At 40.3% G+C, this 24,819-nt stretch overlaps 1 protein-coding gene across 1 annotated transcript in view; it reads left to right on the forward strand.

Annotated features, from left to right (window-relative positions):
• Positions 1 to 221: 221 nt before the first annotated feature.
• Positions 222 to 24,819, forward strand: part of LOC116663020 (protein FAM240B-like) — a 71,497-nt gene continuing 46,899 nt past the window's right edge. The window contains exon 1 of the mRNA XM_032477443.1: positions 222 to 272. Coding sequence (XP_032333334.1) covers positions 237 to 272 — 36 coding nt within the window. The 5' untranslated portion in view covers positions 222 to 236. The remainder of the gene's footprint in view (positions 273 to 24,819) is intronic.

The following is a 24,819-nucleotide window of genomic DNA, read 5'->3' on the forward strand; positions in this document are numbered from 1 at the left end:
TCCCGGCAAACCCGGCTCGGCCGAGGCAAAAGGGCGATACGCACGTCAATCGAACGGCCCCGCCAATGAGTTCGCGCGCTGCCCTCGAGCCCGCCCTCGCCTCGGCCTCCCGGCTCCCGCGCTGCCTTCCCTCAGGCCGCGGCGGCCCGCCCGCCCGCGCCTCCATCCGGGTCCTCGCGTGCGGCTCTCGGGTGGTGGCGGACGGCCGGCTTGAGGTCCGGGCTGCCCTGCGGAAGATGACGGAAGGCAGCGGCCTCCTCCGAGAGCCTGAGGTGGGTACAGAGGCGGGACGGCGAGCGCAGGCCTGTCGCCATTTTCCTTCACTCGGACCCCAGTCGGCGGTGGGAAAAGGGGAGCACTGCGGGTCGGTTGGTGGAGGCCTGCGGGCCGGAGCGAGCTGGGCGGACGGGTTGAGAGCGGAGGCCTCAGGAGGCGGCGGCGCTGGCGGGGGATGGGCGCCGCGTGGCGCGGCCAGCCCCAACCCCCTCCGCTTCCCGCCCAGCGCCTCACGGACGGGGGGGAGGGGTCATTCTTCACATTCTTCACCCTGCCCCTCCCCCTACTTCAATCAAACTTGGACGGGGGAAGTCCCACCTCCGGGCCGTGCCCATTGGTCGGCGTCGCCTCCCACTGTGGCGTGACTGGCTGTGGGTGCCGACAGGTCCCCCTGACGTCAGTTCCGCTATCAGGTTTGTGGGCCGGGGAGACCTTGGCCTTGGGGGCTGGGATGTGAGAAGGAAGGTAGGAAGTGCGGGGGAGGGCCGGGGCGTGCGGGAGCTGGCGGGCGGGCCCTGGGTTGGCTCCTTGCCCCTAGTCCATCTTGCCGCGCACAGCCTCCTGTCCCGGAGCAACTGGGAGGCCGGGTCCACCTCGGCAGCCGTCCTTGGCGGGGGAGGGGGCAGGAGGAAGTAGGATCCCGGGGGACGGGCTCGTGCATGGCGACCTGGGCCACCGCCAGCGGCCCCAGCCCTGAATCGGGCTGCACAGCCTGGAAGCAGGCTGGCTGATACATGTCCCCGGAGGACTCCGGTGTGAGGAATGCGTAACCTTTCTGTCCTTGGCTAGCAGTGGCCTTCGGTTCCTCCAACTTTTACAGTAGGGCCTGGCCCCCTTCCTTCTGTGTCAGAGGTGAGGGTGTATGTTTTGCACATTTTTAACTCTTCGATTTTTTTTTTAATAGCCTGATCATTTATGAGAGGGTTGGCAACCGGTAAAAAGGCATTAGGGATAGTGAGTGTTAAATTCTTGAAGTGAATCAGGAGACTGGATGAGTTTTCCTTTTTCTAACTTTACTGATGATTATTGCTTTCTTGGCACTCAGTTGCTAGAGTTAGAACTTCATCTAGCAGTCCCCGTTTATTTCTGTTGGCCTGAAAATTATACAGTAGTTTGAGAAAATTTAGTGTTAAATTCTGAATTATGTATTTAGAAAATAAAATCGTTTTTTTTATCCAGGTTTTTCTGCTGTATGGCAGTCAGGTTCCTTTACAGTATATTCAGGGGCAGTATGTAATTAAGGCAGTGAAATTTGTGAGCTACTTTGGGCTTTGTGAGGGTGATTTACTATACACAGTTAAAGTATTTTGAAACCTGTGAAGTCTGAGAGTAGAGTACTTAGCGTTAACTAGAATTTCTTGGTTTAGTGTACGGCACACTAGATATTTGTGTATCTTCTCTTTCAGTAGCTAATACAGTGATAGCTTTATTAATAGTGGGAATTGCTCAGTATTAAGAGCTCTAAACCAGTGTTTCAAGCTGTAGATCCTGACTTACTGGATCGTGAAATCACTTTAGTGGGTGGTGATAATTTTTTTAAAAACAGAAAATTTTAGTTTTTTACATCAAACTGTTGATTCAGCTATATATGTGTTTATTCCTGCAAAAATACCTTTTCGGAGGGTAAGTGTCAAAAAAGTTTGAAAATCAGTTCTTCTAATGGATGTTTTTCTCGTTCATAGCACCTGTGTTCTCCAAGGAGTGTTAAAAGCAACCCTGTTTCTTCTGTATTTGGTAGAACTTGTTCCCCTCCCTTTAATTTTCAGGAATTGGGGGAATAAATTTGCCATCAAGGGCCAGCATGCATCTTAATCACTTAATATTTTTGATAGTCTGAGAAGCTTTTATTTAGACAGTAAAGGATTTTCTCCATCCCAGAATATTAACTGCCAATGATTTTTCCATGTCTAGATGAGAATAGAAGAACCCGGATACTCAGTAATGAGTTGTCAACATTGCCCTCATGTGACCTCTGGACTAGAGGAAAGGAGGCCTGGTCACTGCGTGCTCTTTAACTGTATGGGTGTTTTAAGCATTGCACAATCCACTTAAAGAGTGGAATTCATTAAATAACCAGATAAAATGAGAGCTGCTACTTTTCTTTTCTTTTTCTTTGAAATCTAGAACGTATACTAAGTCTTTGAAATCTAGAATGCATTTTATAGTTACAGCCCATCTCATTTTGGGCTAGTGACATTTCTAGTACTCAATAGTGACATGTGGGTAATAGTGACCAAATGGATAGTGCCGTTACAGGGGATTGCATAGCTGCTTTTCAGAAATTAGCTTTCTCTGGTTAAGTATTTGCTGTTTCAGATTGTCAGCCAGAAATGTTCCCTTTCTCCACAACCTCATCTCAGATGTGAGCAAATTGCATCAGGTGATTTCTTAGGCTCTTTCTAGGTCTAAGATTTAAGTATTCTGAGGCAGCTGACAACTACACTTTTATTAAGTGTTAACTTTGCTTCTCTAGGAATATTTTAAAAGATTTTGGATGATCTGTTTTAAAATGACATATTAGTGATGAATATAATTTGGGAGCGTTTTGTTCTTCTGATAAGTAGTCATTTGCTGCTTTGTGTCAGTACTCATTATCCTGAAGTTATACTATGAACTGTTCACTTGGCTGTCTCTCTTTCCCCCAATTTTTATTCAGTCAGTTATGATTGCCTAATGCATAGGAGGAAACATTCTTGTACAGTATAGACTCAGTTGTTAATTATAGTAAACTGGGGGATCTGGGTTTAATAACCCACTTTTTCTTGGCTTTTGGGGATGTATGGATTATACAGTGACTTTTCTACCTGGGACCATACTAAGGATAGGAAGACAAGATGATGAAGGATTGAGAAATAATGGTGTATATATAGGGACCGTTATGCAGAACAGGTCACCCAGGTGGAATACTCTGCCTCACCCTACTTACTTGTGTGCAATATAGGGTTTGTAGCAGAATTTACTTTTCTTAGGTAACGGTGATGGGTAGCACAGAATGTACTTATAGCAGGGAAACTGGCCCCGGATTAACAATTTGCGTTGAATCTACAAAGGAATACTCAGAGTTGACCTGACATTAGTTACCTTTTAAGAAAATTTCAGAATTTAGATAATTTCATCTAATCAAGAGTATCTTGGGTGCAGGTATGTAGCTCAGTGGTAGAGTGTGTCCTTAGCATGCACAAAGTCCGGGGTTCAATCTCCAGTATCTACATTAAAATAGATTGATAAACATAATCCCCGTCCCCCTCAAAAAGAGTGTCTTATATACTTACTGTGTGTCTAAGAGTGAAGTAAAGGAAATGGTCTTTTTGGAAACCATTACCTACATTACCTAGTACTTGGCTATTTAAAATTTAGCATGAGTGACAAGCTTAGGTGCAGTATTTGGTAGGATAAGAAATTGAGCTGGATGAAACTAGACTTACTGTGGTGATCTGCAGTGTCTGCAAATAGTGAATTATGCTGTATACGTGAAACTAATATAGTGTTGTAAGTCAGTTATACCTCAGTTAACCCCCTCCCCCCCCAAAAAGGAAATTGAAATCTTAGAAGTAGGTTAAGGTGCAAAACTTAGTTACATCTAAAAGCTTAAATCATCTTGTCAGTTTCACATGTTAACTTATACATTGATGAAGTGATCCATTGCTAAAAACAATGGCATATTCTGTCAAATGAATCAAAATACTGTTGGAGAGTTTGCATGTTTTATATTTAAGAAACATTTTATCTTTTGCATAGTGTTTTAATATTCAGCCAGCATCAGATAAATGCTTTCATCGATACTCAACATTAGTACTTGAAGGAAATCTGTATTAAGTAGCCAGTAGTTATCATGAAACTGAATGATGAGACTGAAGGAAATGCTTCATTGTATCTGTATGGAAGTTTGGTCAAAAAGGAAGTTTATGCAACCATAAGAGGACTAAGTTTAGGGTATTTTAAGAATTTAGAAGCTTGTTTGTTTAAAATACTCTTAGTAAAATTGACAAGTGCAAAGGTATTTTACTCAATATGTAGCCTTCAAAATGTATATTCAAGTATGTTTTTAGGACCATGACACTTAATCTTTTGGTTATAGACTTTGCAAACGTTAAAGCTATGGGCTCTTGCAGAAAAAATTATATATAAATTTCTGGTAGTTACTGAAGCCTGTTACAGATGCAGGTTAAGAAACCCTGAGTTTAAGGTGTTAACTGTACAAGTATGTTCACATTACATGATGACATACACTGTCATTTACTAAAATATAAGTGGATTTTAAAATGTGAGTGTTAGTTATGGAACTTTACGTGATATAAATGCAGATAGAAACAAGTTTATTCATAATAAGTAGATTTGCCTCTTCACAGCACATTTTAAATTGACACAGCATGGTTTAATTGAAGATAAGTATTTTCGACTGTTACAAGTATATCCAGGAAAATAAGATTACTTAATTTCTCAAATTGATTTAATTTATTAAGAAAAGTGGTTACTATTTTTTGACTACTTATTTCAAGGTTATTAAGGTGCTTTGCATGTGTGCATAGTTCTCAGAACAACCCTGTGAGGTGTGGATGTTAGTTCCGCAACTGGAGATGAGAAGTGAACCTGAGGGAGGTGGTTTAACTTGCCCCGAGAACACAGCCACTAAGTAGCTGCTTGACCCCAAAGCCATTGCTCTGCACTCTTTCTATACTGCTGTGTTGTGCAGAAGCATTTTGTCCAAGTTGAGTTGTGACTTTTAATCAGATTTTTAATGGGGAGGGGAGGAGTTCAAGCTTCAAGTTGAGGTAGTATGTGAATTAGAGTAGAAAATGGATATAAAGTTATGTTACTTTCAGAAAAGGGATTATCTGAAATAATAGATTCAGATACTGTTAGTTATTAATCTTGTTTAAGAATGTTTTAGTTACACTGATGATTGCAGCTTCCAGTTATTGAGCATCCACTATGCACTTAGCATTGTACTGGATGCCTTTTGCATTTTATTTCCAATTTCTCTTAGCAGCCCTGTAAGATTTGTCTCATTTTTATGAGTTATTTTAACTCATAAAAGGCCCAGAGATTACATGATGTGTCTAAAGACGTGGTAAATGGGGATTCAGGATTCAAACCAGGTCTCTGATTCTGAAGTGTACTTGAACGTAGAGGAGAAATTCTCAAGAACTGAAAATACACTGAACTGAAAGTTCCCCAAATCCTTTCTCTTTCCCAGTAGCCAACATAGTTGTGATCAGTGTACATGTTATTTCTTAATGAACGTTTCCATGGGTCTTTATAATCCATAAATTCTAGTATATGGATTGTGTTATGTGTTCTGAAAGCTGCTTAACTAAACATTGCCTCCTCTCTCCTGTTGGATTTTAATTTCCAAAATTTCTTCTAATCAATGTTACCTGAAAAATTGCAGGTTAAAGACCATCAGTGGGTCATAAAATCAATTTAATGTGTATAATAAAGTATAAAATAAGGGTTAGTGTTGAGCTGTGAACAATACTGAATATTAGTATTTTATTGTGTTAGTATTTAGTATTATGTATCTATAGAGATATATATGAGTACTATTTAGAAATACAAAGTATTTTTCTTGTGTGGATTGTGGAAAGGTGGGAATCACTGCTCTAGGGAACATAAACACGCAGCTTTTGTATTTTATATATATGCCACCCCAACTGAGGAGCATTTTAATAGCCCTTGGTATGTAAATTGCCGGACTGCTTTCTACCAATACGGGTACCTATTTACATTGCTGGATCAAGAAAAATAGTGCAGAGTAAACAAGCCAGACTTAACAAGATTGAAAAATGAATACATTTTAGATTCTACGTTTATTTCATTTTAGATTCCTGTGTTTGATGAAGATTCAAACGTGCTTTAAATGAGAAAATTGTGCTGGGCCTGAGGGTTAGGGTAGACGTTCCAGTTAGTTTTAACTGTTGCTGTCATTTTTTTTTTTTAAGTAAGGACTGTGCTGGTTATGGTGAAGGATACTGGGCTTGACTTTCTAGGGACAGTCTGCATGTTCATACCTCGAATCACCTGGCCTTGCAGAACTGAGATGGGCTTAGATAAACGGTGACTTTGGAGATCGGATGCTTTCTCCTGTAATTTGGAGCAAGTTGCTAAACTTTTTTTTTTTTTTTTTTTTTTGTATTAGAGTTCTTGGCACCAGTTTTTGCCCATGTAAAATAGAGATGAGACTATTTGAGGTGGCACACATGAAGGGCTTGATGTGGACCTTTTGTTTGTTGGGGGGTGGTAAATCTTTTCCCTTATTATTTCACATCATTTATTCCAGTGTATTGATGTTACAGAGGGGCTAGAAAAGCTGTTACTTGCATAAAGTCTCAGTGCCAGTGGGTGAGTAGGGCCAAGATTTGAACCTGGGTTTTTGTTGACTCCAAATGAGTAATGCTGCTGTGAGCATTCGTGTATGAGTTTTATATTTAATTCTGTTAGGAATTTACCTATGAGTGGAACTACTGGATCATTTGGTAACTAACTTTGATGAACTGCTAACTTTTCCAAAGCACCTGCACTATGTTACTACATTCCTGCCAGCAGCAGGGGTGTGATCTAGTTTCTCCACATCTGGACAATGCTTTCTTTATTTTTAATTATGGCCATCCTTGTGGATCTGAGAGTGCTGTCCCACTGATTTTTTTATTATAGGCCATCTGTGCTTATTAGCTGTATCTGGAGAAATGTCTGTTCAAAGTCTTCACCGTTCTTTAAAATAGGTTATTTGCTGTCAGTTGCTTTTATACATAGTGTGAAGTAGGGGTCCAGATTCATTCTTTTGCATGTGGGTATCTAGTTGTCCCTGCACTATTTGTTGGGGAAAAAAAAACTATTCTTTCTGCATTAAATTGTTTTGGCACTCTTGTTGAAAATCAGTTGACCCAATATATGGCATTTACTTCGAGACTTTCAGTCAGTTCTACTATGGTGAGCTATATGTCATAAGAGTGTTTTTGGTTACAGATTTTGGTTGGTGCTAAGCCACTGCTTAGTAACTTCCTTTGGCATTAAATTTAGTATGTTCTTGAAAAATTAACCTCTGTAGTAGCTACCTGTTAAGCATGAAGTATGTAAATTGAAGACTGATGTTTAATATGGCTTAGATTAATTAAGATTTTGATTATGAAACTAAACTAATCATAGTGCTTAGTTCAGAGAGTATTGTGCCAAAGTGTCAAATATCTTGGTTCTTGTCTTTGATCTTCACAGTACCTTTCTAGCTAAAGGAAGGATCCTGATCCTGACTCAGATCCAGGAGATTATCTTTGATTTTCTGTTAATAAGAGCACTTAGTGTTTGCTGACATGGAGTACATGAGTAGGTTAGTTTAAAAATTAGGTACCCTTTATGCATGTTTTTTGATATCCCTTTGGTACGTTAGTGCATTTAATCATGGATTATGCATGTGCATAGGACTTCCGGGTTTTGGAGTTATTAAACTTTGTTAGAGGCTCTTTTATCCTTTGTAATGGATTTTGGAGGAGGGATTCTCAAGAAAGGATAAGTGATTGATTTCTGGTAACTGTAAGAAGGTTAAAAGTTGGTAATAGTCAAGAGATACGGTAAAACAGTGATTTCTGAATCTTGTAAATATATGGATTCAGATAACCAAGCATTTAAAATAATACCCAAATACAGGAAATAAGAGCCCTGTATAGATCATGCATGTAGCTACAATTTAAATTGCTGATTTTTGGAAGGTTTGTACAGTTAAACTTGGTTCCAGTTAAGTGAATGAAGGTGGTCTAATACTTTTTTTTCTCCTTTAATCACACAGGAGAACCAGAATTCCCTAGGAGAAAGCCTTCCTGTGGTGCTCAGCTGTGGTCCCTATTCAGCATTCACCCTGGACGTTCTCTTCACTGTGGGATGAGGTAGTAGGTTGTATAGTTTTAGGGTCACACCCACCACTGGGAGATAACTATACAATCTACTGTCTTTCCTAACGTGATAGAAAAATCTGCATCCAGGAAACCTCATGCAAAGTTGATAACTAATTGCCTGACATTTAAGATTAACTTGTGTAAAAATGCTGCAGTGCATCATTTCTTTATGGTTGCTTCTTCTAGAGACTAAAAGTGTTACCAAGTAGACTGGTTGGGAGTGGGGATACTTTCTGCTTCTCATTTCTCTATGTCAGAATAAGTGTATATTTTATTTTGTTAGATGCTGATAATGCAACATAAAGAGATTGCGCTCTTCATTCCACAAGAAAAGATTGCTCTATCAGAGTGAGGTAGTAGATTGTATAGTTGTGGGGTAGTGATTTTACCCTGTTCAGGAGATAACTATACAATCTATTGCCTTCCCTGAGGAGTAGACTTGCTACATTTTGTTTTTATCTAGATGATAGTAAAACTCAGAAAAATTAATTTTGACATTGTTTTGTACTTACAGTTTATTTATGTCATTTGATAATCATATTCTCTGTTCAAGCATAGACAGTGGTCTAACATTTAAAATTTTGGTATCTGATATATTTAAGAAATTTGAAATTAAGCAGGAATCTCAAAAGAGTGGAGAAAGAAATAACCTTCAGGAAATCTTAATAGGAGACCAAGGTCCCTTTGGAATAGGCTCACTGCCCCCTGGTATAGATGTCCAGGGTGTGATCCTTGGTGGTAAAGTCAATACAAACTGGAAACGCACTGTCCAAGCTGAAATGGAATCATGTGGATTATGATTCATTCCTCAGTTTGCTTTTTTGAGCGGCCTTGGACAGTGTTGTAACCACTGTTTCTTAGGACAGCTTCACTCTCCAACCTGGAGAAGAAGAGATGGGCTCTGGGTTCAACCCTTGCTCCCTGGATAAGTCCTCATGACCTTAGCTTTGCACTGCCCACGAAACTTGAAGTGGGACTTCGTTCACAAAGGGAGGTCCCCTGACGCTGTCAGATGGGGAAATCCATAGTTTGTTGTTTTAGGGAAAGTTTGAGGATAATGCTAGAAAGAGCTACTTGAGTTTTCACACCTATGAAAGCCCTTATTTCAGCTTTCTTCCAGCGGCCGAACCGTATGCTCTCTCGGGCCCTTATAATCAAGCAAGGCTAAAAGCTCCCTGTTGTAAGTGCTTGGTATTTTTTTTATTTTGGGAGAAGAAAAAGATGCAAAGTGGAGGTGAAGGAGAGCTCACCTCTTCCCAAATAGTTCCATCTATCCTAAATCTTAATATCTAAGATAATCACTGTGTGGTGCCATTGGCAGCAGGAATTTATATGAGAGCAAACATCAAATTCTCTCTCGGGTGGGCCCAACCCAAGTGATTTATCCTGGGCCAGATTTATGCTTTTTATTTCATCCCTGGCATATAGATGGAAACCTGCCTGGTCCAGAATTGGGCTTTGTTACGAACTGTACGTATGTATACGTCTGCGGAAACCTTTTGTAGTCGTTGCCTCTTTGTGTGCCAAAGAAAAGTAGAAACATTCAAGAAATCGCTAGGCAAGTACAGTCATGGAGTTTTGTGGGTTTCCAGTATGTGTGCCTCCCATGTGGGTATCACCTCCCTTGTGCGGTTGGAAACTTCCAGAATACCTAAGTTCTGGTGATGTTAAAAAAAAATGTATTTATAGCTTTTATTAATTACACAAGGATTCATTTCTTACCCTTATTGGCCAGGTTCAGTAATTAAATCAACTTGTGGACTCCATTTTGTAAAAAACGTTTAAAAGTACCTTTATGGTGCAGTGTGACAAGTCTGAAAGCTTTTTGATAGTGACAAAAACCGTGATCAGCATTTGCTGCTTCTGCTTACTCTAAGGGTCAAAACCCAGATAACCTCGGTCCGAAAGTAGCTGGCTGTAACTAGAAAACATGGCATCTAAAGTCGGCAAATTAGTTTGTTTCAGTTGACGGTGGCAAGAAGGATTTATACATGGTATCACCTAATTTTCTAGTTTATCAGGGGAGGCAGAGATCTTATGAAATGATGTTTAAGTTTTGGTAGTATATTAAATGTTTTTAAAAGTCTGTGTCTCCAGTGATACATGGTGGGCTGGGTGTTAGGCTTCTGGTTTGCATCCTCCGATGTAACTGAATTACTTTTTACTCCTTTTTAGCAAGAGGTTTGATTCTAAGCAAACAGTTGTGGTTTTTACCAAGGTCATGTGGCCAGTAACTTTTTAAAAGCATCAGTGAAAGAATTCTAATTGGTTTGAATTTTAAATAAAACCAAAGAAATACGGCCTAATTTAACAGGTTAATTTGAAAGTCCACCTGCTAAGTGGAAGACCGGCAAGAAAAAAATGGGCTCCTAGGAAGAGGTAGTAGGTTGCATAGTTCTAGGGCAGGGATTTTGCCCACAAGGAGGTAACTATACGACCTGCTGCCTTTCTTAGGGCCTTATTACTCCACGGTAACCTGTTTCCTTGCTGCCTTGCTTTGATGAAGCAGAGTTCTTTCTGCAGAACACTGAATTCCTGAAAACATTGTAGGAGTACCAAAGGAAGCGGTGCTTGCATTAATGATGTACAAGCAGCAGCATGGTACCAACATCAATTACTAAACGTCAACTCCTGAGAGTTTAAGACGTCAGAAGTCTAGCTAGTTGCTTATGTAATCTCACTTTGGGGTTGCTGGCAGGTTTTGGAAAGCACAGTTTTTCGGTTTTGGTCAAGTTCCCTTTCCTGATCCAGAGACGACTCTGTTAAACCTGAAAGAACTGCATTTTACAAGACTATTGAAATCTTTTACTTTTCCCTACACTGTGTTTGTAAATATTTATCTTAAATTTCTGGGTTTATTTGTCTTCTGGACTTAAAATTTGGAGCAGTTCTTAGGGGTGGCATTATTGCATGTTGTGAAAACCCATCATTGCATTGAGCACCCATTATGGTATGTAATCCTGTGATTGAATCTTTGATGTGTACAAGGACTGGAAAGTCAACAGAAATGAACATGGTTATAAGATAGTAGTGTTATAATTTGTTAAACATCTTTCTAATAAAATATTACTTTTACTTAAAATTGTGCTTCTAAAATCATTTCTTAACCTTCATCATGCTTGCAGAGTTGGATGCTTTTTTTTTTTGCAAGTATTTGGACTTAATTCTAAGGTCTGTTAAAGTACTTCACTTTTTATTTGCAGTGAGTTGCTGATTGTACCATTCTCAGATGTATATTAAGCTAACCTGAGTGGTCTCCTACTCTTCCATTTTTATAAATGCCTTTGTGTCTTTGTACATATAGTTACATCTGCTCAGGACATCCTACTTTCTTGAAATCTCAGTCTTTGAGTTTACTAAAGCAGACACTGCTTTGCTCATTAGCCCTTCTCAGCCCTTCTCTTGTTCAAACATTTACCACACTAGGAGTGGTGCTGAGCCTGGGGTGTGTGTACAGTTAATACATTTAAAAGTCTACAAGGTCAGTGAAGTTTCCCATCCTGTTCTCTTAGAAAATGTTTACAGTGGAAGAAAGGTCAGGAGGTGGGTTCTAGGCATGTTCCACACCTCTGACCAATTGGGGCTTTAAATTTTCTCTAAATTTTAGTTGTGTGTGGCATTGTTTACATTATGCAGCCCTCTAAAATCAGATTTTAAAATTTTCAGTTGCTGAGTAGCAGAACTGCACCAATTTCATATATACTGAGTGCAAATGATAGTGGCTGTAACAGAGGGGTGATTTTTTAATATTCCAAATTTTCTCTAGTTTTGCTTATAAAAGTCTTCTAAGATCTTTAGCCATTTTATTAAAGTATTTGTGCCACATCAGCCAGCCCTCATTTTCCCCTCCATTCCACTGAACTAATTTTCAGATTGTTCTATTTAGTGTTTCCTATTTTGCCTCCCCTGGTTGGGATCTTGGTGGGAGGGGAGCTTAGGAGCTCTGGAGATTGGACGTAAGGAGTTAGATACGTTTGCATTTCAAAGAAATGCCAAGGTTATGGGGAGGGTATCGATCAAGTGGTAGAGCACATGCTCACCATGCATGAGGTCCTGGGTTCAGTCCCCAGTACCTCCTCTAAGGATAAATCAATGAGTAACCCTAAATACCTCCCCTCACTAAAAAAAAAGAAATGCCAGCGTTACCCAGTGCTAGTATGGAAGCTTCGTGGCTGCTGTCCCAGACTTTCTAGCTTTCCTGCCGAATCTAGCACATGGTTTCCATTCTTAAGATCACCTCTGTCACAATATGACTGTTAACTGGCCATCACTCCTTTTCCAGGCGGAAAGATTTCGGCTGTCAAACCTGAAGTTTTCCCAGCAGGGCCACATGGTGACTAGTGAGTCATCAGTTGGTGCCACAGCACACTACTGTGGCTGCAAGGAAGGCTGGGAAGTGCCTTAGCAGGCCAGTTTCCAGGCTGAACAGAACTGTTTCCACTAGTAAGGAGATGAGAGAAGGAAGTGCACCCGTAACTCTGCAGCGGAGGGCATTAGGGGAAAACTTGGCATAAAGATCTGTGGGCTCTTCCACCCTTGCCATACTTGGGTGGCCTTTGGCAGGGCCCCTCCAAGCCCTGAACTTGAGGAATACCAGTTGAGATGGAGAGGTTAAGACAGAAGGGCTGTGCGGGACTTAACCATTTCGGTTGAGCTCTTGAGGGGGCCTGCATGGACCCTTCCTTCAGTGTGTATCACCTCCAGCATAGGGCCTGGTATGGAACTGGAACCAGTGAAGTCCCCCCCATCCCCCACCCCGATCTTAAATTTACAGCAGCTTTAGGCTCACAGCAAAATTGAGCAGGATGTACAGAGGATTCACATACGCTTTACCACCTCCCACCCCAACCCAAGCCCAAACTTCCTCACTGTCGACCACTATTCTGACCACAGTGGTGCATTTTACTAAAACATTTTTTAAAAAAGCCTTTAAAGTTCTTCCACCATTAGAATTCGGCTAAGAGGCTTAGCTTATTGCCCCATGGAAGGAAGGGCACACAATGACCAAGGGACAAATACTTGGCTTTGAGTGCCAAAATTGGCTCTGAAAATTAATACCAGAAGCAGGTACTTAAAGTGATTTGTTTTGAATTTTGCATAAACTTGGAGGACAGAGGACAATGAGTTGCATTATGGCAACAGAGTAGAAGAAAATGTGTAATGAACATTCCACCCCAGAAGAGTTTTACCAGCAAGTAAGGACGGAGTGAGACTGCAGTCAGACTTCAGTGAGTGCTGGAGAAGAAATTCCTGTCTTCAGTGCTCTGGGGTGGTCATGGCGGAACTGCATACATTGACTGGGGAGAGTTTAGGATCAGGGGGTGGCGGATTTGCCTTCTTCCCCCAGAACAAATACTGGGAGACCTGTAGGGAAGCCTGAGTGCAGCATGGCACCTCGGCAGTGGGGGCTGGAGGACTGTGGCTTTCCATGGAGGTGCTGTAGAAGGCCTATTATCCAAATGATTCCGTCAGGAGAACCTCAAGTTTCATTGTCTCAGGACGGGATCTGACCAGTGAGATGTAAGGAGTGGTGGAAGAGGAGAGGATTTCATAAGAGGAATTTTGTGGAAGAGAAAGTGCCTTGTGCTGCACCCTGCTTACCTTTGAATGTGGTTGTGTGATGACCAGAGCTACTGCAGCCACTTTGAGGCCACAGGGAGGGAGGGAGATCAGTGCCAATCTAGAGTTCTGACATCATTGAGCTGTTGAGCTGATGCCAGCATCTGCCCACCTCCATCCTTCTAGTTATGTGAGAAAAATAAACTGCCCCACACTGAGTGTGTATGCTTGCTTTTACAGAGGAAAGCTCCCTTTTAGGATCCCTCATACTCAGGGAAGTCTAAGGAAAGCCCCTGAGTGTGCTTAAGTATGAGAGAGGAGTGAAGGTGTGAAGAAACCATCAACTGGGAAGGAGCCTTGTGGCTAGGATAAAGGTGATAGAGACGAGATCTCTGGCACCTGGACGCCATGGTGGGACCCTGAACAGGACCACAGTATGCTGTGGGGAAAGGCTGGTGCCAAAAACCACAGTTCAGAAACCTAGGTCTTAGAACTGGCGGTCAGCAAGGACCAAGTTCAGACAACATGTGGACCACATCCCTTCCTGATGCTGAGATCCCCTTGAAATCTTAGATCACCCTTAAGGAGGAAAATGGGACAGGGGAGAACCGAGTTTGATAGACTATTAAAATAAACTGCTTTAATTTTTGAATGATTTTTTATGGTTTTCTGTTTGTTTGTTTTTGGCCTGGGGGAGGTAGTTAGGCTTTCTCATTTATTTTTTGATGGAGGTACTGGGGATTGTCCCTAGGACCTCATGCATGCTACACATGCACTCTACCACTGAGCTATACCCTCCCCCCAAACTGCTTTACATCAAAATTTCAGTTTTCTGTCATTAGCAGAAATGGAGCATTTTAAGTCTTCCAAAAAATGATTAAGTTACATTTTTGTGCTTTTGAATGGTAACTGCAAATTTTGAATTCTACAGTTACCCTAATGCAGAACTTACTATTCATAAGGAGAGAGCCTCTTTGATTTCATGTCTTTGCAATGAAATACTGATGTAGAAACAGATTTTTAAAAGCAAACTGTATAGCTTATCTATTTCTCACAGGTAATGTAGAACAAGTTTCTAACACCCCATTTTATACCCAGAGGTATATTATCCAGAGTACTTTGTGTGAGCACATTTCACATGAGAGGCTCTCAGTAAATGCAGTGTGTTGAGTGTGTGTGTGTGTAGTCCTTGCTTTGCATGGTCCCTTGTTAACAAAAATCCACACTCGTGAGAATTGTGTTTTTCCTTTGCTTTTTCTGATAGAGAACCATGAAAGTAAGGAACAAGTTTCTAGTATGAATGCATTTGCATTAACATGGTACCATGCAAAGCAAGAATTGCCTGTGTATGTACTCCCCCTTTGCTTCTTAAAATATGCCCAGCTCTCTTCCATGACTTGCTTCTCACTTAGTCTAGGACCCACTGGTCATAAATTCTTGTGGGAGCTAATTCCTCTAAACTTCTGGGTTGTATCAGCATCCTAATAGGAATGAGGTGATATCTCATTGTAGCTCCCCCTCAATTTTATTGAGGTGTAATTGACATGTAACATTAAAAGCTTTAGGCGTACAATATGGTAATTTGGTGTACGTATGTATGTGTATATGTGTATGTGTATGTATGTATGTATGTATGTATATATATATATATATAATCTATCTCAAAATGTTTACCACAATAAAGTTAGCATCCTTCACCTCACATAAGTACCATTATGCTGTTATTGTGAAAACATTAAAATCTACTACACCACTTTGAAGCGTACAGTCCAGTATTACCAACTGTAGTCACCTTGCTGTACATTAGATCCCTGGAACTTATACTTCTTATTACTGAAAGTTTGTACCTTTGTCTAACATGTCCTTATTTCTCCCCTGCAACCTTTGGTAACATCATTCTATTCTCTGCTTCTATGAGTTAACCTTTTTTAGATTCTACATATAAGTGAGATCACGCAGTGTCTTTGACTTACCTCACTGAGCATGATGCCCTCACGGTCCATCCGTGTTGTGGCAAATGTCAGGATTTCCTTCACTTTTAATGACTGAGTTATATTCATGTGTGTGGCGATGTTTATTTTTATTCACTCATCTGTCAGTAGACACTTAGGTTGCTTCCATATCTTGACTGTTGTGAATAATGCTGCATTGAACATGAATACAAATATCTCTTTGAGATACTGACTTCATCTCTCTTGGATGTATACCCAGAAATGGGAGTGCTGGATTATATGGTAGTTCTTTTTAAAAATTTTGAGTAACATCTGTACTGTTTCCATGGTGGCTATGCCAATTTACATTTCCACCCACAGTGCACAAGGGTTCCCTTTTCTCCACATTTTCATCAGCATCTGTTATCCCTTGTTTTGTTTTTTTGATACTAGCCAGGTGTGACGTGATTTCTCATTGTGGTTTTAATTTGCATTTCCCAGATGATTAATGATGTTGAGCACCCTTCTGTGTACTTGTTGGCCATTTGTATGTCTTCTTTGGAAAAATGTCTGTAGAAGTCTTCTGTCCGTTGTTTAAATCCAATTATTTGCTTTTAGCTACTGAGTTGAAGGAATTCTGTATATATTTTGAATGTTAACCCCTTATCAGATAGATGGTTTGCAGATATTTTCTCCCATCCTGTAGGCTGCTTTTTCATTTTGTTGACTGTTTCTTTTGCAGAAGCTTTTTGGTTTGATGTTTGTAGTCCAACTTGTTGATTTTTGCTTTTCTTGTTTGTGCTTTTGGTGTCATACCCAAAAATTCCTTGCCAAGACTGATGTCAAAGATTTTTTTTTCTCCTGTTTTCTTCTAGTTGTTTTATAGTTTCAAGCCTACTGTTTTTCCATTTCAACTTGAAGGGCTTCTTTGAACATTTCGTGCAGGGTAGATCCTGTGGTAATGAATTCCCTCAGCTTTTTGTCTGGGAATTCATTAATCCTCTCTTATTTTTGAAGGACAGTTTTTGTTGGATATAAAATTCTCAGTTAACAGGTTTTTTGGTTTTTTTTTTTTTCTTCCCCTTTAGCGCTTTAAATATATCATCCCACAGCCTTCTGGCCTTCAAGGTTTCTGTCAAGAAACCCACTAATCTTATTTGGGATCCCTTGCATGTGATGAGTTGCTTTTCTCTCACGGCTGTCAAGATTCTTCTTGTGTTTGTTTTTTTCACTTTTTGTCTTGGTGAGTCTCTAGATTTATCCTACTTGGTATTTTTCTAAACTGCTTTGTCTTTCCTCAAATTTCAGAAGCATTCAGCCATTATTTCTTTAAATAGTCTCTCTGTCCCACTCTCTCTCTCATCTTCTGGGACTCCTATAATGTATATATGGGTCCTTTTGATGGTGTCCTGTAAATCCCTTAGGTTCTATTCACTTTTCTTCATTCTTTTTTTTTCTTCTTGATCCTCAGACACAATTCCAAATGACTCATCGTCAAGTTTACTGATTCTTTCTTCTCCTTACTTGAGTCTGCTGTTGAACCTCTCCAGAGAATTTTTCAATTCAGTTATTGTATTGTCAGCTCCAGAATTTATTTCTGGCTCCTCTGTACACTTTCTCTCTTTGTTGATACTCTCATTTTGTTCGTATATCATTTTCCTGATTTCCTTTAGTTCTTTGTCCAGGTTTCCCTCAATTCTTTGCACGTCTGAGTAAGTTGTTTTAGAGATGTTGTCTGGTAAGTCTGATGCCTGTGTTTATTCAAGGCTGGTTTCTGGAGATGCATCTTGTTCCTTTGAATAGGCCCTTTTTCTTGTCTCTGTGTATGCCTTGTGATCTTCTGTTGAAAACTGGGCATGTGAGGAAGAGCCACCTCTCCTTGTCTTTGCAGACAGGCATGCAGTACCTTTAGTCATTGGCAGGGCGTGTCCTCAGCCTTGGGATCCACCTGGGATGAAACTGACATCTCAGGTTTTCTCTGAGCTTGCGTCTTGCTTGGACCACACGTGTGCATTTATTTCCCCTCCAATTTCCCCAGAACACGTGGCTGCTGTTAAATGTGGTAACTTCTCAAAGAGTCTTAGCGCAGCTTCTCAGGGCCTTACACGTTTTGTTGTGTTCCTTTGCTTAGAATTCATGACCCAGGCAGGCATCCGTGGGTCTGTGGTCCCCCTGCAGTTTCACGTGCTGCCGTGTTTCCCATTTCCTTCAGTGACTTCTGCCAGTCCGAGATCTGGGCTATGCTGTTGTTTGTTCACTGTGTGGGCTGAGTCAGGTAAGACAGGTGTCCCACAGACGGGTCCTTCTGGCTCAAGTGAGAGAACAGGGAGTCGGATCGCCTTCTCTCAACCATGCCGCACCTGGAAGGAGGTGGGGTGAGGGTGGGTGAAAAGGTCACAGATTTCCTACCATTTGAATGTGGCTTTTTCTTGATTGGATATTTGCTTGGTCACTATAGATCTTTTACTGCTTTCCGGAGCCCCTATAATGTTACTTTAGTCAGTGTCTAATTGTATTTTTAATGTTTCCTTGGGGGAATGAGGGCCTGGAGCTTCCTACATCTTGCTAATTCTTTTTGTTTTAGTGATTCAATAGGTGTATAGTTATATTTTCCCATGGTTTTAATTTGAATTTCTATGCTGGTTAATGATGCTTGAACACCTTTTCATGTGCTTAAGTGCCATCATTATTTCCTATTCGATACCTTTTGCCCACTTTCTTGATTTTCTAATGTTGAGTTTTCAGAATTTTGAAATATACTGTAGACAGGAATCCTTTGTTGAGTATAGGTTTTGCAAATAAATTCTCTCAGTTGATAGCTTGTCTTTTCTTCCTTGAAAAGAGTCTTTCACAAAAGCAAACATTTTTATTTTAATAAACTCCAGTTTGTCATTTTTCTTTTATTTATTATTTTTAGTGACTTTGCTAATAACTCTTTGCCCGGCTGTATCTCCCAAAGCTTTTTTTCCCATATTTTTGTAATGTTTTATAGTTTTGCATTTTATATGTAAATCCACAGTCCATTTTGAATTGATTTTTGTAAAAGGTGTGAGGTTCAGGTTGAGATTAATTTGTTTAAATTGCTCTAGTACCATTTGTGGAAAAGACCATCCTTTCTGCATTGAATTGCTTTTGTACCTTTGTCAGACGTCAACTGGGTTTATATGTATGAGTACTTTGGGATTTACTGTTGTGTCTCATGGTCTATGTATGTATCTCTCTGCCAGTACCACACTGTCTTAATTACTGTAACTATATACTAAGTCTTAACATTGAGTAGAGTGATTCTGTATTCTTTATTGTTATTGTTTCAAAATTATTTTAGCTCTTCTTGTTCCTTTGTCTTTCTACATATATTTTATAGTAAGTGTATCTATATCTATGCAACACGTAGCTGGGATTTTGATAGGAGTTGTATAGAGTTATTTAGATGGAATTGGTATCTTTTTATGTAGAGTAACCACTACATCTTTGCTAAATCCATTGTCTGAGATTACGCAAAGAAAGCTTCTGCTGACTGCTTTACTTCCTAAGTATGAGTCACACTGTTTCTTTACATATCTTGTAATTATTTTGTTGTTGTTTAAAAGTTGGGATTCTGGACCACAATTATAGGAACTCTGGAGTTTGATTTCTACCCCTGAGGCTTGTTGTTGTTGTTGCTGTTTGTTTAGTAAACTTGACGGGGCTAATTTTGCGGCATTTGTCTTGCCTTCAGTGCGAGGCTGCAGATGTCTGTGCTCACAGTTTTTAAAAACCCTGGCTTTCCAGAAGTGCCTTTTGCTTCAGCATATCTTAGTTGTCGGCCAAACACTGGTAACTGGTTCTGTTCAAACACCTTGAGCCACTAAGATCCCCACTCTTTGCTGATAGATCTACGTGTAGTTTGGAGAATATATTCAAAGTTCAGCAAGTTTACAAGTCTCCTTTAGCTTTTATTTCTGTTGGGCTCTTTCACGTGAAGACAGTTTTATGGACATCCAGAAAGGTATGGATAGCCTGAGTTCTCTCTGGTCTCCCCTACACGTGCATGCGGTCTTCTGGTAAGCCTGGGATGTGTGGAGAGCTTGCAAGGTTTTCTGTGTCTGTCATCTTCAGGATCTCCTTGTTACATTTCTGGCTAATGTGCTGGCCGCTTGTTTCCCCAGTCAGGACTGCAGATCCATGGCAGCTGAGTCAGAGGTGTTCTCCACTCGCTTCCTAGGTCGCTACTCTTCCTGATAACGTTGTTGAGTGAAGAGTTGTTTTTTGTGTGTTTTTGTTGGTGGTGTTGGTGTTGGGTTTTGTTTTTGTTTTTATTCTGCTCCAAATAAAGTAGATTTCCTCTGGCAGCAGTGAATCTTTGGTTTTCAGGACTTGTTCCAATTTGGTAGAACTGACCCAGCTGGTGTGGGTGAACGGGAGCAGTCTAGGTAATAATGCAGGTCATAATGCCACAGACTTCCACTGTTCAGTAGTTTTTCATGGATGAACATTTCTCAGTTTGTTTGCAATTTGATAATTTCCAGAGTCCCAAAATGGTTGTTTTTTTGACAATTTTGTCTAGTTTTACTGTTTTTCAATGAGATGATTTGCTGAGCCTCTTTATCACTCTCCTCCATGTTGGAAGTCCCATCTTCCTAAGAATCTTAGGTCTTAGCCATATGAAGGATGTTCATTTGGGTGAACAGTGTTTTAATTCAAATTATCATCCCAGCAATCAGTTCTGGAAATTTGCTCAGAGGTGGTGCTGCGTCGGCTATAGATAGCTTTCCTGCTTGACTGAGCAGTTCTGTGTTGCAGATGCCAGTTTCCTTGTCTTAGCTGGACCTGCTGGAATAAGCCAGCCCTTTCTATCATAACGTAGTAAATAAATCCTCCTTGCTCCTCCCCCCAAAACCGTTGCATTTGTAGAGTGACTCTAGTATCACCTGTCTGGCATGTTATTACTCACAAAGTCATTCCACAATCTTTCCCTCGTTTTCCTCATTTTACACTTAACACCTAACACTAGAAAGCGTAGTACTAACATTGTGCCCCTTTTTAGATTGCAGAGAAATCATTAAGAGCTTAGACTTTGGAACAGTTTAGAATTTAGTTTGAATTCAGAATGAGCAGTGAAGACCTTTGTGATTTCAGGCAAGCTGCTTTGGCTTCCTAAGCTCCAATGTCATGATGACAGTACATACCTGAAAGCATGGTCGTATAGATGATGGGAAATAATGCAAGTAACATCCTTAGCATTTTGTTCAGTACATGATAGGTGTCACTACAGACGAGGAATCACCGCAGAGGGGTGGAGATGACCTACTTGGGCCATGTAACTAACTAGAGGCAGAGATAGGACTCCAGTGCTTTTCATACAATTATTTTGGGTTGGGCAGGTAATCTATTTTAGGCAAGAGGTAAAGTGAGGCATGAATAAGCTACTTGCTCTTTTTATCCCATAATCCTGGGATGTGCTATATAACCCCCTCGAGGACTGGAACTCTAATTTTTTTGCATCTGTGTGCACATTTGCAAAATGGTACCCAAGGAGGAAGTAATGATATGGAAGAGGTCCTGCCAATAAAATCAAGGCAGTATTTAGACCTTGCCACAGATTTGGTGGATTCCCCAGATAGCAAGACTCTGAGATAAAGAAAGTTTGCAGGACATTTATTATGGTAGACTCTCGAGGTCAACGTTTTTGGGAGAGGGGAAGAAAAAGGATAGGGCAGAGGGAAAAATTGAATTGTGATGCTCAACAATGACAACAGCCAGCCCTTTAAGGATCTAAGGATCTCACATGGCCCTTCAGAGTTTTCTTGAGGTGGGGTGAGCGTTCGACTCCCACACTGATCAATTACTGGACGGTTGCCACTCTGTGAAGGCAGTGTACCTTGTGTGATCTGGCTCTGTGCAGCTGAGGCAATCCCAAAAGGGTTTGAAAGCTGAATGCTGCCTGCCAGCAGCACCGCCAGCAGCTGCGATAATGATTCTTCATTCCTGAAGATGGATCTAGGTGGTGTGTCACAGCATCCACCTGAGACCTGAAGTCATGAAAGGCAGGGGAAGGTTATGTGTGGATACAGACCACATGCACATAATGGTCATCCAGTGGCTCTAAATGTGGCCAACAGGGTGTCAAAAGTTGAGTAGAGTGTCACCTCTGACCTTGATCCCAGGAGAACCATAAATGAAGAGCTGGCTCACTGCCTGATCACTTGGCAGTTCTCAAACTGTGGTCCTGGGACCTCCTTGGGGCCCTTAGATCCTTTCAACAGGTACAAAATAGCAAAATTATTTTATAATAGTATTTCAGATGATATTTTCCTTTTTTAATGTGTTAATCTTTGCAAAAGATGGTGCAAAAAGTGAAACTATTTGCCCATTTATCATGAATCAAGGCAGTGGCACCAAGCTGTACTAGTGTTCATTCTTTTCTGCACTGCCACACAATGAAAGGTTTTTTTAAAAAAGTCAGTTTCACTTAAGATTGTCCTTGATGAAGTAAAATTTATTAATTTGATGCAAATCTTAACCCTTTGGTACATGACTGTAATATTCTCTGTGACAAAACAGGAAGTATACAAAAGCATTTGAACAGTTGTTTAAATTTGTGAGCTGAAGTAGCTGCTTTTTTTTCAGGGGAAACCATTTTTCCTTGAAAGAACTACTGACAGTTAAAATATGAATATTCACATCTGAGTATTTGGTAGGCATTTCCTCAGAAATGAATAAGAGCCAGCCGCTTATGACAGTATTTATTGTCAGTGATAAAATTCAAGCTTTCCAGTGAACGTTGTAATTTGTAATTGTAAATACCATTGAGAGTTTGTCAGTTTCCCAATATTTAAAAATGCTTCTGATGAGATCAGAGGTGATACTGATGATATTTCTGATATTATGTGTAGAATATGTCAACATTTGAAAGACCTGCACATCTCAGTGAACCAGCTTTTCCCAAGTGACTGACGCGTGGTGTAACGCGCATCATCTGGGTAAAACGTTCCGCTCGACGTGCAGAAAAGTAGGCTGAGGGGTTGTAATGTAACGATACGAGAATTTACCAATAGGTATTTAGATTCCACATTTTGACTAGCCATTAAGAAACAACCAGTTGTTGACTTTTGGTATAGTATCAGAGCAGAATATCCCTAACTGTCTAAAAGGACTCTTAAAACACATGACCCCTATTCCAACTATGTATTTACGTGAAGCTGGATTTTCTTCATATACTTAAACGAAAGAAGACTGAATGAAAATGCAGGTATGAGAATCTACTTGTCTGCTATTAAGTCAGACATTAAAGAGATTTGCAAAAAAATGTAAACAATGCCAATCTTTCCCCCCTTTTTTTGTTTTGAAAATAGTTATTTTTATAGAATGTTATTTATCTTAACATAAGATTACTATTATTTTAAAATAAAAAAGTACTTAATTTTCCCTCAGTTTTAATTTTTAATATGGTAAGTGTTGATACAGTTAACCCACTTAACAGAATTTTGTTGGTGTCTTCAATATTTTTAAGTGTTCTGAAATCAAAACATTCAGGAACCACTGCTGGAGATACAATTTCGTTGATAACTTATTGTCTACCTTTAAAATATATTATACTGCTTTGTGGGCAGTGTAAGAACTTTGCAGCAATGTCCTTCCAATAGCTGTGCATGCTCTGTGCTCCTGTTGAAATGTATCTCTCTTTTCTAAATGCTAAAACCCCCACATTATAGTCATTTTTACTTTAAACGGTTGAGGCACCCATTGAAGTATGCTGCTTAGAGCTTCCTTTAAAAAAAACCTCACTGTTCAGCTATGAGATGTGCAATTACCTGAGAGCCTCCAGTAACAATGCCTTCAGGATTAGAACTGAAGCCGTGAGTGAGTTCTCAGGCGGTCCCCAGCCAGTGAATACGAATGGCAGGCTTGCTAAAGAGTGACCATTTCAACCAGTGCGATGCTCTTCTGATGGGCTTTCTAGGCTGTGGAGCTCCCTGTTAGATTTTCTGAAATTTCACAGATCTCCCTGCCAAATCATGCTCTCCCACTCCTTTCTCAGGTGTTCGATTTACATTGTACTCTGAATGCTTCCCCTGCCAAATTCCGACCCTCCTTTTTATCTTTCACAGAAAATGCCCTCAATAGACCCCTTGTACTCCTAACTCTGTCTTATCATTTGCTTCCTGGAAGACCCAACTGACATAACAGTCTTTCGAAAAGATTTTACTCCATCCAGTGTTTTTAAAATTTCTTCCTGTAGAATTGAGGTTCTTCCTGTTATCATTTCTCTTCTTTATTTTGACTTCATTTTTGAAGACTATTTTCACTGGATGCAGAATTGTAAGGTGACAATTTTTGTCTTTCATCACTTTAAAGATATAGTTCCATTGTCTCGTGGATGCCATTGCTTCTGATTACATGTCAGGTGTTTTTCATTCCTACATGCATTATCTTTTTTTCTCAGTGCTTTAAGGATTTTATTATTTTTGGTTTTCAGCAGTTTGACTAGAATGTACTACCTGTGGATTTTTAAAAATTTATCCTGATTGGGGTACAGAGAGCATCTTGGAATTGTGGTTAGATGTATTTTACTAATTTTGGCCATCATATCTTCAAATATATCATTGCTCTCATTATTGCTGCTTCTTATACTCCAGTAATACATGTTAAACTATTTGATATTGTCTCACATACTTAAGAGTCTCTGTTCCATTTTTTAAAAAGCAGCTTTATTGAAGAATAATTGACATACAATAAAAAATGCATTTAAAATTTACATCTAAAATTTGATAAAGTGTATGTTAAAATTTGATGTAAAATTTAAAGTTGAGGAATGGCCAAGGTGGCAGAGTAGGAAGACCCTGAGCTCACCGCCTCTCACAGGCACACCAAAATTAGAACTATTTATAGAGTGACTATCAATAATATGACCTGAAGACTGGCAGAAAAAGTCTTCTACCACTAAAGATATAAAAAAGAAACCAGAGTGAGATGGGTAGGAGGGGCTCCCCAGGCTAGGGGTCATGCACTGGGAAGATGAGCTCTCAGGATGTTTGGGCTTTAAAGGCCAGCAGGGCTTACTTTTGAGGGACCAGAGGGCTGAGGAAAATGGAGACTCCCCTCCTAAAGGGCACACACAAAATCTCACATGCTCTGTGATCCAGGGCAGAAGCCGTAAGGAGCTTGAATGGAGCTTAGGTCAGACC

This window comes from Camelus ferus, chromosome 4 (assembly GCF_009834535.1).
Source record: "Camelus ferus isolate YT-003-E chromosome 4, BCGSAC_Cfer_1.0, whole genome shotgun sequence".
Classification (NCBI taxonomy): Eukaryota; Metazoa; Chordata; class Mammalia; order Artiodactyla; family Camelidae; genus Camelus; species Camelus ferus.